Here is a 14,392-nt window from a genome sequence, read left to right as displayed (position 1 = left end):
TAAGTGACAGATTCTGAGTAAAAAGAATTGCTTTTCTGCCCTGCATGAGGCACCGATTAACTAAGCAGATTTCTCTCTGCTTGGTTTATCAGTAATGGCGTGTGCRTGTGTGTTTTAGGGTAACAAATCTGATTTCTAATTTATTAGCTGAGCAGTATYCTTATTGCAGAGGGGAATTAAAAAAAGGTTTGATTCTCTGTTGAGGAAGTGTGAGGTTATTAAGCAGGTTTGCAGTCGTGCCACAGATATAATTTGATGGAGCACACCTGGATCCTCCCTGTTGGCTGTGTTTATAGTCTCCTCTGTCATTCAGTATTTGCCTTTGCCTGTGAGAGACAGACAAGGAAAAAAGAGATAAAGGTTCTGGAGGCATTTCTAACAGAGATGCCAAACTGTCAAATAGTAAATCGGGAAGCAGCTCCCTGATGGTTTCACATCAAGAGGAGACACCCTTTTGTGACTGCGGTGTCTACCGGTTATTTTCACTTCCATCAGAGCTGTCTGATATGGTCAAGTAGGTTTGAGGCTTTCAACATTCAATTTTCCTTTCATTTATAGTGACTGTTTTATTTATTTGTCTTTCTTGGTAGTTTTCAAGGATACCTGTTGCAAGGATACCTTCAACTTTAAAACATTTTCATGGATTGTCATCCCAAAGTTAAAGGTAGAAAACAAAACAAAAAGAAAGGGGAATGGGGAAAAAAGAGCAGCTACAGCATCAGGGGACAAAAGAAGAAATATATTCAATTTAGGAAGACCTCTAATCTCTGGTTATACAGGACAGCTTTGTTAGATAAGATTAAAAATTYCATGAATGTCCCTTTTTATCCCTGGAGACTCCGCCATTTATACCAGCTATTGTCAGCATCAAAAGAGCTTGATAACAGCTGGCTGGAGACGTGACCACACAGCAACACAACAGCAAGAAAGGGGCAGCCGGGTTCATCAATCTTCAGRAAACCCGTTCCCCAGCGCAGCCATGAATCTGCGGCTATCGCGGGCAAAGGGAGAAGGCATTGTCCTCCAGCCAGTCAGAAACCTGAACTTCAGCRTTAGCAGGGGCTCTTTAGACAGTGCACGGTGCACAAAGAGATGTTTTCCATTATCTTCGTCACTGCAGCCCCTATTACTGACACAGATACAGTTTAAAGGATCTTGGAGTTTCGCGTGTTGCTAGGGAGAGTTTTTCCAAAAATGCTGCAGCGCTTACCCTTGGCGGTGCAATCCTCAATCAATGCAGCCCCRCATGGGATGGGGTCAGGCGATGCCATTTCAGTGCACAATGCACCAATCTCTGGGATCTTTTGGCTGGGAAAGAGCTACCAAAGCCAGGATCTGGCCCTTGGCCATTTTCTAGGGACTGCTCACAAATTCGGGCGTAAGCAGAGCAAATTATGAGGCACAAATTGGCTCAGGCTCTTGAAATACAAGTTTCCTGGTTTTAATGGGAGAGCCTAAATCCATGTGTATTCAGCTTTATTCTGGCCTTGCTTAATTCAGTGGCAATATTTTCTCAGCTTTAGAGATAGCGAGATTGGAAGCTCAGGAACTTCATAGTTGCTGTGAAGTAAATAGCTAATGAAATAACATCAGTTAATTTTAGGGGATGGAAGAAGAGAATCATTGTGGACCAAAATGACACAGGAATAAAATAAGAGATACTCTTARTACCTTGATCTCTTCTGAAGATTTTTACGTGGGCATGGTGAACATTGCAGTATTTAGATAACTATGTTGCTACTTCAAAATCTACCTATCTAGTATTGTGTGAAATCCAAAACCAATCTTTCTTAGAGATGATTAAATGTAATTTTATTAGAGAAAACAGGAAAAATACGTTGCTTCTAATTTCCCTCACCTCCACCCCCTTCCCCCAAGAAAAACATGGTTTCTGAAAGTGCTCATGTTGTGGAAAGATACAAATAAAAATACATGTTCCTCATTAAAACTAAATTATTGCTTAAAATGTTTTCTTTTTCTTCTGGCAGCTCCGTCCCCAATTGCATTGATCCAGGCTAAAGAGATAACAAGGCACAGCGTTGCCTTGGCTTGGCTGGAACCTGACAGGCCAAATGGAGTCATCCTGGAATATGAAGTCAAATACTATGAAAAGGTACTCTCAAAAATGGACAAGCAAGGAGTTCCCTCTGGGTTTGGGCACAGCTTTTTTACTTCATTCCACTGCAGTTTATTTCCAGATAGGATTCCATCATTTGAAACCAAATAGATTCAGTTTAATAAAATCCAATTAAGGATTTCATGCACTTGAATGGTTGCTTGAAAGAGTAAGACTTAYAGGCTGTTCCAGCTGTATGGCATGAGTTTATTTTGTTATTTCTTTCCTACCTAGAAACTGAGCTTTTATAGCAATCACATTTATAATAAGAGTCAATAATGTTGGGCAGAAGTGAGACATTAGCTTTACTTCATAGACAGAAGTATAATAATGAAGTATATAACAGAGTCATAATAATAAGATCTGTTTGCCAACAGCTTCTGCTTAGAGTGATAGTGTGRACTGGCTGGCTTTTAATAGAGAATAAGGAAAGAAAATTAGATTCTTCATACTTTCCAAGTTAGAGGGAGATGTTATTCCTTCAAATAACTTCTCAAATAGGGAATTATGAAAAGAGCTATTTTCTTTGAAGGCTCTCTGCAAAAATGAACAATTACCTGCTCTTGCCTGTGTGTGCTGTCTCTTGCATGCACACGCATACTCCTAATTTTTTTTTGTAAAGAAAATCGCTTGCTTTCCACATACAGAAAAAGGCATCTGGGAAAGGGAAAAAGAAGCTAGACATTTTCTGATACATTTTTCCAGCCAAAAATAGAACAATTTTTAATAAAGGACTTTCTGGAAGACATTTTTTAAGTCTTTTCCTTTTAAAAATGTTTTTATCATTTTTTTAATACTGCTTCTGGCTGGCAGGAAGAAAAAGAAAGTGCCAACATGTGTGAGTAAAAYGTGCTTGTTCATCAAGAGGATCCTATCTGAATATTTGGCTGTTTTCCAGAGGTTTTCATTGTGTGATTTCTTAAATAATCAGTGATATATGAGCATCATACCTACCGCCTCATCCTCCTTTTTTTGGCTTGCTCAGAGCTCCATGCAGCACTTGGTGCTGGGGCATTGAGCAAGGCCAGCAGCAGGAGCCCTCAGGATGTATTTTGAGAATGCCACGGCTGTTGCTCATCCTCTTTCATCAGGACAGTTTTGGCAAGGCAGTGTGGTTCCAGGTTCATGGTGCAGGGAGTCATTTTCACCCGGCATTTTCACCCCATCACCGCCGTGTTTCCTGTTGTTAGGACCAGAACGAGCGCAGCTATCGCATCGTGAAAACGGCCTCCAGGAACACSGACATCAAAGGGCTCAACCCCCTGACCTCCTACGTGTTCCACGTGCGGGCCAGGACAGCAGCAGGCTATGGGGACTTCAGCGGGCCCTTCGAGTTCACAACCAACACAGGTAAGGACATCCCTGCTGCATTCTTCAGCTTCTCCTCCAGTAGAGAGTCCATGGAGCTGGGCTGTGTGTGTGAGTTTCCTGTTGGGTGCTTGGGCTGTGGTGTGCCTGCTCTGGGGAAATGTCCTTCCATGGCCACGTGGCTGTCAGTGACACATTGAACCCGAGACATCTGTTTGGAGATGCTGAATTCTGGATTCTAGCAAGGACAGCGTTTCACTGTGGCATAAGGAAACAAGCACACCMTAAACTCTTGGAAGCCATTGATGCTTGGGAGATTTTGTTTCCTGTAAACGTAAATGTTTGCTCATTTCTGGAATAGTTTATTTCAAGAACAAAAGAACCTTAATACTCCCCTTTATGAGCTATTGACATAGATCACTTAGGTATCCTACATCAGCTGTCATATTTGCACTTTTCCTTAGACAGTCTATAAAGACAAGAATGCGCCAACTGCGTTGTCAGTAGAGCTTTTCACTTTTCTGAAGGAATCATGCAAATTTAGCCCCCAAAATGTTTGCTYTTGGTGGCAGAAAGGCACCGTGACCAAGCCTGTTTTATTTTGGACATACAGGTCTCCTTAAATCACATTAAGGTCATGCCAGTTAGTGGCAATATCATTCAGGATGTTAACAGCTGAAAACAATCCATCAGGAGGAGGGCAGACATTTTAAAATAACTCACTCTCTTAGTGTCAGCTGGGGAGTGATCATCTGGCCCCACTGAGAGGAAAACGAGGAGGAAAGAAGTGTGGAAAGCAATTAGAAAGCCAAAAAAAATTGTCATTATACCCTTTGAGCAGCACTGGAGGGGAGAAGGAGAGGGAGTCCTTGTTCCTGGTGAACTGCAGTGCCCCAAGTCATTATCAGACATCATGTCTTCAGCTCGTTAGCACCCTGTTGGAAAATTGCGCCAAATGACTATATAATAAAGGCCTGAAAGTAGATTCGAGTGCTACTCCAAACTGCCTCCCCAGCCAGAAAGCTCATTGAGTGCTACCTAGGTTGATTTTTTGAGGTTGTCTGATACTAATGCTCCCTTTTCTGTTTTCAGTTCCTTCCCCCATCATTGGCGATGGTACCAATCCCACAGTGCTTCTTGTTTCAGTGGCTGGCAGTGTTGTTCTTGTGGTCATTCTCATTGCAGCCTTTGTCATCAGCAGGAGGTAAGAACTTAAGCTTCTCTCTCCCTCTCTCTCTTTCATCAGGGAGCTTTTTGTCTCCTCCAAACAAAGCTAAATTCTTTGATTAGCATCATAAACAGTACATTTGCATTACAAGCCTTCTCCCATGTAGCTTTGATCTTCTCGACATTAGTACCAAGCAGCATGTGATGTAATGGCAATAGTTCCAGCTCTATTTGCCCTTCAAATGCAAAGCTGATTCCAATAACTGGTATTGAGAAGCAAGCCAGCTAGAGATTTGTGGTTAGTGTAATTTGAAGTTAAGTTTAATGGGTGTGGGTGCAGTGGATTTTCTTGGACTGACTCCTGATAGACAGGGAATGAACAACGGCACTTTTGTGAGCTAAGCCATCAGACTGCTAGGCTGGTGATTTTTGTGTTAGTCTGTGAGTCGGCATTAGTGTTTGGGGTTAGTCCTCCCCGTGTGAGGGGTTTGATGGTCATTCAGCATTAGATGCAGTAACTGGATCGATGGTTATTTCATCAATGCAGCACCATAATCTTCTACCAAGGGCTTGTTCATTCTCCCAGATTCAACCCAGGCATYGGGAACAATCCTGTGAGTGGGAGGACAGTGTAGCAGAAACACAGTGTGTTTCTGTCTTCCTCTTTGTGTTCAATCTCATTTAAAAAGATCAGCATGATCTTGCTTCAGTGTAATTTTGAGCTACAACTGATTGTATCATTACTGCTTCTGAAGCCTGGGATCTGAGGGATGCACATTTTGTCAGTCTCCGTTGGTCAGTTTAATGGCGTCAGCTGCAAATGTGTTCAAACTCCTCTTCATTTGCTCTCTTTAAATTGTCCTGGAGAGCAGTTAAGTGACTGTGATTTTAATATCTGGAAAGCAGACATGCATTGTGATCGCTTTCTGTGGGTGTTCAACTCAAAGCCTCCATGCTGGCAAGAGGAAAGAAGAGCAGAACATATGAAAATGTGATGTGGAGAGACAGGTTTATTAAAAGCCATTGCAACAGAAAATAGCATCACTGAGCTTGATGACTTAATCTCCTCTCCGCTTTTATTGATCACTTTATTATTTAAGGTAGGATTGATAGCAGGATACATTGGATTTCTAATTATGAGTCGCCACCTTGGAGAATTGAGCCTGTCGAGCTGCTTTGAGATGATTCCTTCCCCTCCTCCCCCTATAAAAAAATGTCTCTTCCCAAGGCTGATAAACACTGCTTGGTGATTGGCCCTCAATGGATCACTCTTTAGAAAATGAGCTGTCAGCCCCTTGCCCTGGTATTGATTGTCGTTAGGATCGGCCATAAAGCTGTCAGAGGAGAGGCTGCCTGGAGCCAGGTACTGACAGACCTGCTGGGCTCAGACAGCTCTGCTCAGGGCTGTCTGCTCCTTATCGCTGCCTGGGCTGTGCAGCTCACACAGACAGCACTGCAGAGCAGGTGGGCAGCAGGGACAAAGCCTGGCCCAGCCTCGGGTGGCACTGCAGATAAAACCATCCTGGTGGCCACGGGCTCAGGGATGTCCCTTGGTCCACACTGGTGACACTCAGAGAGGGAAAGAGAGCAAGATGAATGAAATACTAGGACAGTGAAACTGCTCTGTGCCTACCAATGCATGGTGCCTCTCTAATTAATAGCCCCCAATAGACAGCTCTCCAGTAGCTGGAAGTAGCTCTCAATAAACAGAATCTCCTTTAATATTCACTGTTACTCTAATGATTTTAACCACTATCACAGTGTCATTTAGAGGTGTGGACTTTRGGGATATTTCACGATGTTCCTGCGCCAGCAGAAGTTAATAGCAAAATAATTATACTTTGTTCCAAAATTACTTCAGATGAGAAAAAGCTTTTCTGTCCATACAGTCCCCGTGAGAAGGTTTTGTAATCTAGCCATGACCTAAAAGTCGTATTTGTACAATCAAACCTGTGCCTTGGCCTGCAGACACGGCCTCCCTGCCTCCCTGAGCCAAATGTGGGAACTGGGCATATGCCAGTGGGTGCCCACTTTTGAACGCTGGGTTATTACTGGTAATTTAGCATCACATTTTTTTTCAAGACATTATTCAAATCCCAGAATTAATCTTTACAGCAGAATTAGTCGAAGGACTTTGCCTTCAGGCAGCTCAAGCTGTTTGGTTCTGTCCTTRGACATGAGAACCAATCTGCCTAATGCTCGTTTAAACTTCCCGAGGTTTGGATGGGCACATCCATGGGGCAGCGGGCAGGAGATGGTGTGGGTGTTRCTAAACCCTGCTCTGCAGGAATGCTGAGGGAAATTACAGCATCTCCAAATCAGTTGTAAAGGATTCAGGGAAGTGTAAAACAGAGACACACCTTCCAAAAGGGCTTGCATGGAGTAAGGTGGTCTGACTGAATCCTCTGGTCACCTGGAAGCTTCTCTCAGAAATTCTCCCAGCTGATTTATTGATTTATCTTTGCTCTGCCGACGTATTTGCCCGCATTTTGCTGGTAGTTGTTGCCAGCCTGGTGCCTGAGCCCCCCAGGCCCTGTTTTGTTGGGAAGGAGGAGCTGKGAGCAGGGGCATAGCAGCCGGGTCCTGCTGTCTCACCCCAGTGCCTGCTAATTCCCCCACTGTTAACTCCTCTTCATCACCAGCCCCACCTGTAGCTCTGCCTGTCTCTGACCCCTGCAGTTCCTGAAAGCCTCTGTGTTCTTTTCCTGAATGCCGGCTCCTTAATCACCACTGCCAAAATCCCTGTAATTAGGGGATTCAGGGCTGTGACAAAGGCTCCCTTCTGCCACTCAGGTGAGCTGCCCCAGAGGCAGCCCCAGCCCCTGTGCCCTGGGCTCCTGGGCTGCTCTCCAGGACAATGGCACACAGCAGTGTCCTGCCCAAAGCCGGGCTGGAGAGGTCAACAGGTGACACAGGGAGAAGTGGAAGTAGGTAGTTAGTTTGGAAGGTATTATTTAAACTTAATAAGCTACAATTACATTGCTTGAACAGTAATCCCTTTGTTTCCCTTYGCTTTTTGCATGTCTTTGAGTTTTAGTGGGGGAAGGTTATTTTTTAATCTGTTGTTAGGGTGCTTGTACTTATTTTTAAAAATAAGATAAAGAGAATCTTTTTCATACTTAAAAWGCTTTCATGCAAAGTCTGTTTGCATTTTGTATTTCCCATCTGTGCCTGAACATTAATAAAATGAATTTGAAGGGTTCTGATTAAAATGCAGAATTTTTTTCCCCTCTTTTTCTTTCCTCTGAGAGGAGTTGTATAATATCTGAAACCATCTCTGCAGTCCCCTTAGCTGACCTGGTCCTGTGTGGCACTGGTGAAATTCGTGGTGCCTCTCCCTTACTCAGTTCAGCAGCTGGGAGCAGACCATCATCCCATTATTTAACTCAGCTCTGTTATGCCAGTGCTGTGAGTTCTGGAGCAAATCAATTGTTTAAATGGATGTTTGGATCCAGTGTGGATTTTAAWAATGCTCCTCTCAGGATTGGAGCCATTTGTGTTTAAGTTATTTGTGTCAAGAAGAGAAGCTCCCCAYGGTTTATGGTTGGATGCCTACCTGCTTTTCCTGTCTGAACCCAAGTCCTCTCAATGTTGGGAGTTGTGACACTTGGTTCAAAGATCAGGTTGTCTTCACATGTCAAACAGGATTTTTTCCTTCTGTTTAATGGGTTATTTATATTGTTTTTATTATTGGTGTAGTGTGTTATAGGAGCCAGCATCAGGACTGCAGAGGCAGAGGCTGGGAGGTGGCCTCCCCACTGGCAGCAGTGGGAAGCTGCCATTCCCCACAGGGCAGGTGCAGAGTGGGAGGTGAGAGGCTTTCTGCCAAGGGGCAGAGGGGTTTTGCTGACAGGAGAGGTATGGTAAGACTCAGGGAGATTTGCTGCAAGTGAGGCTCTCAGTTATGTCATTTCCTCCTGTTATCTGTGAGCTTTTTGACCCCTTTAAACTCACATCTTACAGGTCTTTGTTGCACCAGCTCCCATTTTCCTCTCCTTATTCCCYGTTTTCAGCCTCTTAACCCAGTCTGAGCCCAGTGTCCCTGGCAGGGCTGGCAGTCTCCTGCCCCACTCCAGGCAGCAGCTGCACATTGCTGGCAAGTGCCAGTCTTGCCTCCTGTTTTCCAGGCTCAGTTTCTCCTCCTGCCCTCCCTCTTCCCTCCACCCCAGCCTCTTGCCAGCCAGCTCTCCTGGGTCTGACACACTGGGAAGCTTGGACTTTGTAGGAACAGGAAAACTGAGAGTAAGCAACAGTAAGCCCTTCTCGTCAGCAGTGTCTATGCTTAGTCTTGGTTCTGAACATTCAAGGATGGATGGGTCAAAGTCCAAATGAATTCTCTGCATGTACACATCTCTAGATGCTGGGCAACTTCAAATCTCTACACATTTGGTTAAAGATATTAACTCTTCAATATCCTCCCTAACAGAGTCACTTCTTGTATTAGCTTTTTGTAGTGCTACTTGTCCATTGAAGCTTAAAGCTGAACTAATTAAAYACATAACTAGATTACAATATTACAGGTGTAGGTGTAGAGGTAATAATCTATAGAATAATTTACTCTGCTACATTATTGTCCCCAGCTTAGAGTGTTAGTAGAGGAKCTCTGCCATCAGGAGTTCTTAAGCCCCTTCAATTAAGCTGTGATTAAAAGAATAAGCAAAATTCTTGGGATCTTCATTTTTGATGGTCAGGGTTAGTGGATTTTCTGTTTTTTTCTGCTGAGCTCCTGCTTTCTGTGTTAAGAGACTTGTTTCCAGTTTTGTTTCTTTTTTTAAATTTGCAGTTAAACAAGTGTATTGATATTGGCATTTGCCTAATGAAGTTTGAAAATCAATCTACCAAAACACCTCTGTTGTAGCATTTAAATCCCTGTGTGGTAGGGCTGAAAAGCAATTTGGCCCCTCAACTAGCAAATGTAAGTTTGAAGAAAAAGCAGCTGCAACATGAACTCTTTTTTTTGCTTCCTTTAAATGCTGAGATGCAAATAGACGTTGTGTTTCCTCTGATGCACTGTTGATGCCAGTAACACGTAGAGGAGTGTGAGGATCCTCCTGCCCTGGTTGTGTGTTGTGTCAYGGCTCTGGCAGGTGCCAGCAGCTCAAGTCTCTGCAGGTCAGGATGAGTGAGATTGTTTGAGGGTGAAATCCTTATTTAGAGCTCACATGCTGTGTTTTGTTCTGACAGGCGCAGTAAGTACAGCAAGGCCAAGCAAGAGGCAGACGAGGAGAAACATTTGAACCAAGGTAAAAGGCCCTGGTGCTTGGGAGATTTGGGTTTGGGTTTGGGTTGCAAAACATGGCTCATGTTCTGGTGCTCAGGGAAGTAAGGGTTCACATTCCTCTCGAGGCAAATGTGTTTCTGGTTTCTTCTCTTGCAAACATCCTGCTTCCAAATTAGTTTCCTGTAGTAACATGGAAATTAGAAATATCTGGGTGAAGTGTTTTGAGGGTACAGAGAGGAAAAATGTTTATCAAATTTTTCCATTGTTAGTTGCCACTGAGAGGTGCCTGTTCTTGGCCACCTGATATCTAGGAAGGATTTTTCCCCACAGAACGCTGCTAAAGCAGTTTCTGAATGGGCCAGAGGCAATCCTGCAGGAAGGGGAATGTGAACTTTGCTGCCTTTTTTCTAGAACTGAATCCTGTTGTTTCTTCCATGTACCAAACCCAGGACCTGAGCTCAGAATTTCCTGGCTCCCATTGGGAAAAAGGGATGTGTTTTAGTCCCACAGGTCCATAACAGGCTATTGGCATGTTAGTGATGGCAGTGATTTGTGAAGCTCATTAACTGGCAAAAGCTTGATTCCTTACATCAATACTGGGAAATATTAAATGTTTATACTTTAAAATATTGCACTGGGGGGAAAAATACTGAAGTCCTTCCTTCCTTCATCAGTCATTCCTGGCTTACAGTACATTTTTATTGTAYACTCTCTTTGCTGTTGTATATCATTAAGGCTTCAGTCTCATATGTTCTGTGTTCAGCAGCATGTAGATCAGTGACTTCAAATAAAACATTTCTGCCTTGCAGGTGTTAGAACATATGTGGATCCTTTTACATATGAGGATCCAAACCAAGCTGTGAGGGAATTTGCCAAAGAAATTGATGCCTCCTGCATAAAGATTGAAAAAGTTATTGGTGTGGGTAAGTGCCAGAACTTTTGCATTTTCTTCTGTAAATAAACTTTTTAATTTGCTTTTAGGAAACGTGCGATCCTATGATTTTTGTATGACAGTTCTCCCAAATGCACTGACATAAAAGTTTGACAACACAAGTACATGCTTCATGTTCGTGACCATGGATTCTTGTGCCTTTTTCTTCCAGGGGAGTTTGGTGAAGTGTGCAGTGGACGTCTCAAAGTGCCAGGAAAAAGAGAGATCTGTGTTGCTATCAAGACTCTAAAAGCTGGTTACACTGATAAACAAAGGAGAGACTTCYTGAGTGAGGCCAGTATCATGGGACAATTTGACCACCCCAATATCATCCACTTGGAAGGTGTAGTTACTAAATGTAAGTAGGTCATTTTCATGACAAGTCCAATTTGGGAGTCATTGAGAAATTAAGTCTGTGTGGTGTGTGCTGGGTTTTTTTTCTCCTTCTTACCCTCCTTCCCGTAACATGACAGATGGAACAGATCCACTGATAGCTAATAGGAGGAAATCAGTGCAGGACAAGTCATTAATCTTGTTGTCAGCTATAAATGGGTTTACRGTTTCAACTGATACTCTATCTGTAGGCAGATTTTGTAGAGGGAATTAATACTGCAGGGGTTGGCTTTTTTTTTATCCCTTCTTGCTATGCCAGGCAGGCATCTTTCACATCTTTGCTAGACTGAGATGATTGTTACAGGATAGGCAAAAGCAGATGGTGAGCGAAGAATTCAAAATGATGGGGGGAAAAATACCAAAACAGAACTGCACAGTCATATGTTTAAAGTACAAAGCACAGATGTAAGGAGCAAGCCTTTGAAATGAAGTTGGCTATTTYAGGGTGAAACTTGCTTATTTGTTTTCTCTGATTTACAGGTGTGCTAGTTTCACTTCATAGAATTTACCTGGATGATCTTTTTGCTTGCTTGGTTTGGGGTTTTTCAAGTCTGTTAGTGTTCCCTGTGGCTTAGAAAGGGAATGACAGTGCTTGCTGGGCACTGTCTGTAGGCTAGAGCTGAAAATGCTGAAAGTGAGTGAAGTGCTTGGCTCTGACATGAGCAGGTGCCACTGCCATGTGTGGGCAYTGTGTCTGCTCCAGGTGCCCTGGGCAGTGCGTTGGCAAAGCCTGGCACTGATTGCTGATCCTAAAAGACCCTTAGGATGGTGGAGCTCATGCTCAGGGTAGCATAGAAAGCAGATCTTGTGAGCTGCTGTCAAAGAGTGGAATTTGTGAAGCTCACCTTCTGCAGCACGATGAACRTGAATGCAGGGTATTAATAGCAGGAGCAATTAAAAATTGAGACGGATAAAAAGGTAAAATGTAAAATATTACTAGAAAAACAAAGTACTTCTCATAGAGGGTTATCAAAAGCATCAGTTCCACTGTAAAACTCTGTCCCTCTTGAATGTCAGTGAGAGCTGATATTTACTCTGCCACTTTTGTTTCTGGAAATCTTACCCCTGCTCATTTGTGTTGCTGTCTCCTGGTCTGCCTTCTCAAAAGGACTCGTACAGTGTGTGGCAGTTTGCTTTTAAAGGCAAATAACAGTTTGGATTAATTTTGTACACCCTTTAGTGAGAGCCTCCCTCAAAACTAAAATTAAAATAAAGTGCTCTGTTTACATTTAAGAGGCCTGAGTGTCTCTCTCTGTGATTGTTGTAACAAAGAGGAGGAGGGTTGTGATCAGGCCACAGTGTTTGCCCCAGACAGCGATTCCTTTAGCACCTCAGCAAAAGAAAGGCAACAGGGGAATCTTTGTGTTGAAATCCCACTGAGGCTGGAAGCCCCTGAGCTGTTACAGCTCCAGCACTTATAAATGACCTCATTTGCATAATGCAGTTGTCAGTGAATTAAAATGATTTGGAATTTTCACCGAGGAGGTGGCGGCCTGACCCGGGAGTGCTCCATTCCTGGCTCCCAGTAAGTGATGCTCCGGCAGCAACCCGGCTCCGTTACCTCGAGTGGGCTCCTGGGGAAACAGGGCTACTTAAGAACACATTTATCTCAATTTCTCCATAGGTTTTCTGAATGCTGTGATAAATGAATGCATTTAATAAACTGAAAATTAAAATGTGAGATAAATAGTGGTATAGATGGGGGTTGAGAGAGGCAGCAAAAACCATGAATAAATTATTGGCTGCTAGTCAAGTACTTTAATAATTGACTCGCTGATGGTAACTTCTCCCTCCTCTCTCTATCCCCCCTCCCCTGCCAAAGAAGTGCCTGAGTAATGAAATTACATGTTAATGCACTGAAAGAGTCTCCCTTTTTTCCCTTCYACGTTGACATAGTATCTTTTGATTGAGGAAGGTTAATTAATACTCATTTAGCYGTATTTGTTCAGTGGAAGGGTTACTCTCACAGTCGCAAAGGATAAATGAAACAGGACCATATGCAGATTTGGTTGAAATTTTTCCTGTTTTTGCCAAAGAATGCWTGCAAAGGTGAATTAGAGGGAGGATGATGTTTTCTCACACCCTTTTACTTAAGGATGTGCTCAGCCAAGGTCACTAAGCCCTTCATCCAGAGCAGTGTGCTTTATGCAATACCATTGCTTCTCTGCAGCATTCAGTAATGGCATTTCACAGGTATGCCAGCTTGCATGGGACCAAAACAGCAAGAATTTGGATATCAGCRGGGAAGGGAAGTAAAAGCAGGAGCAGCAAAAGGTCTGCAAAAGATTGCTTGGGACCGGAAAGGTGAAATAACTAATGATGAGTGAAATAAGTGATGTATTGCACATAGATGTTGGCCTAAGTGAAATGTGGTAAAATGTTCTTAMACTCAGTCCCTATAGCATATGGTTTTGTAATTAAAAAAAGGTTACTTCAGAACCAGAAATCCCTGACAAATGAAGAGAAAAGCATCTTGGTGAAAGATGCACTGAAGTAGAAATTATTAGGGGAACTTGAAATGCTGCAACATTTCACGGTAGGGTAATTTTTAGAGATGGTTGTTCTGGAGCAAATACTTGCTGGTGACAGAAGCAAGGAAAAATTAAGTAGTTGTGTTACCTCTCATGCCAAGACACAGCTGAGCTAGCTACAGTCTAAATGACCTGGCCATTGAAGCCTTCCTTCCCTGTAATAKTCCTTTATTCAGAGCTGCTCCAGGAAGGAAAAGTTGATTTTCTCTGGGATGGCATCCTTTATTTAGGAAGAAAACTCTATATAGTTCCTGTAAGTAAAGCATAAGAGAGAGGAAGGTTTGCCATACAGTGGTGATTGTCAGATGCTCAACAGCGTTCATCTTGGGRCTGGACTTCTGCCATTTGATAAATCACTTCTGTACTTCTCCCATTGCTCAGTTTTGAGATGTTATTAGACCTATTTCTACAAATCCTACTGCCAAACATGCAGTAGGACTTAACTCTGTGAAATAATTACTGTTCCTTGTGTGTACCTAAAGTTTCAGCACTGCATGACTTTTATAAAACTTTTAAAGACAAGATCAAGCATTATTTTTGTGTGTTTGCTGTTGTTTTAGGCAGGAGGGTGCCTAGAAAGCATCTCCCTGTCAGTAACACTGCATTTCTCCTCAGGTTGCCCAGCTTGGCCCCTGTTGCAATGGGGAGCTGCTGAGCTCTGTGCCCCACGTGTGACACGGGGCACGAATCATTTCACCCCTGGTTGACTTCAGCAGGCAAATGGC

At 43.2% G+C, this 14,392-nt stretch overlaps 1 protein-coding gene across 3 annotated transcripts in view; it reads left to right on the top strand.

Annotated features, from left to right (window-relative positions):
• Positions 1 to 14,392, top strand: part of EPHA4 (EPH receptor A4) — a 102,493-nt gene that overhangs the window by 74,504 nt on the left and 13,597 nt on the right. For all 3 annotated transcript variants that reach the window (XM_057370769.1, XM_057370768.1, XM_057370770.1), the window contains exons 6-11: positions 1,989 to 2,113; positions 3,307 to 3,466; positions 4,517 to 4,628; positions 9,776 to 9,834; positions 10,622 to 10,735; positions 10,916 to 11,101. In XM_057370769.1, the coding sequence (XP_057226752.1) occupies positions 1,989 to 2,113; positions 3,307 to 3,466; positions 4,517 to 4,628; positions 9,776 to 9,834; positions 10,622 to 10,735; positions 10,916 to 11,101 (756 nt within the window). The remainder of the gene's footprint in view (positions 1 to 1,988; positions 2,114 to 3,306; positions 3,467 to 4,516; positions 4,629 to 9,775; positions 9,835 to 10,621; positions 10,736 to 10,915; positions 11,102 to 14,392) is intronic.

This window comes from Malurus melanocephalus, unplaced genomic scaffold (assembly GCF_030028575.1).
Source record: "Malurus melanocephalus ecotype Western Australia unplaced genomic scaffold, MMel_1.1 scaffold_132, whole genome shotgun sequence".
NCBI classification, from domain to species: Eukaryota; Metazoa; Chordata; class Aves; order Passeriformes; family Maluridae; genus Malurus; species Malurus melanocephalus.
The sequence above is the reverse complement of the archived record's forward strand: the minus strand, read 5'-3'. Positions and strand labels throughout refer to the sequence as shown.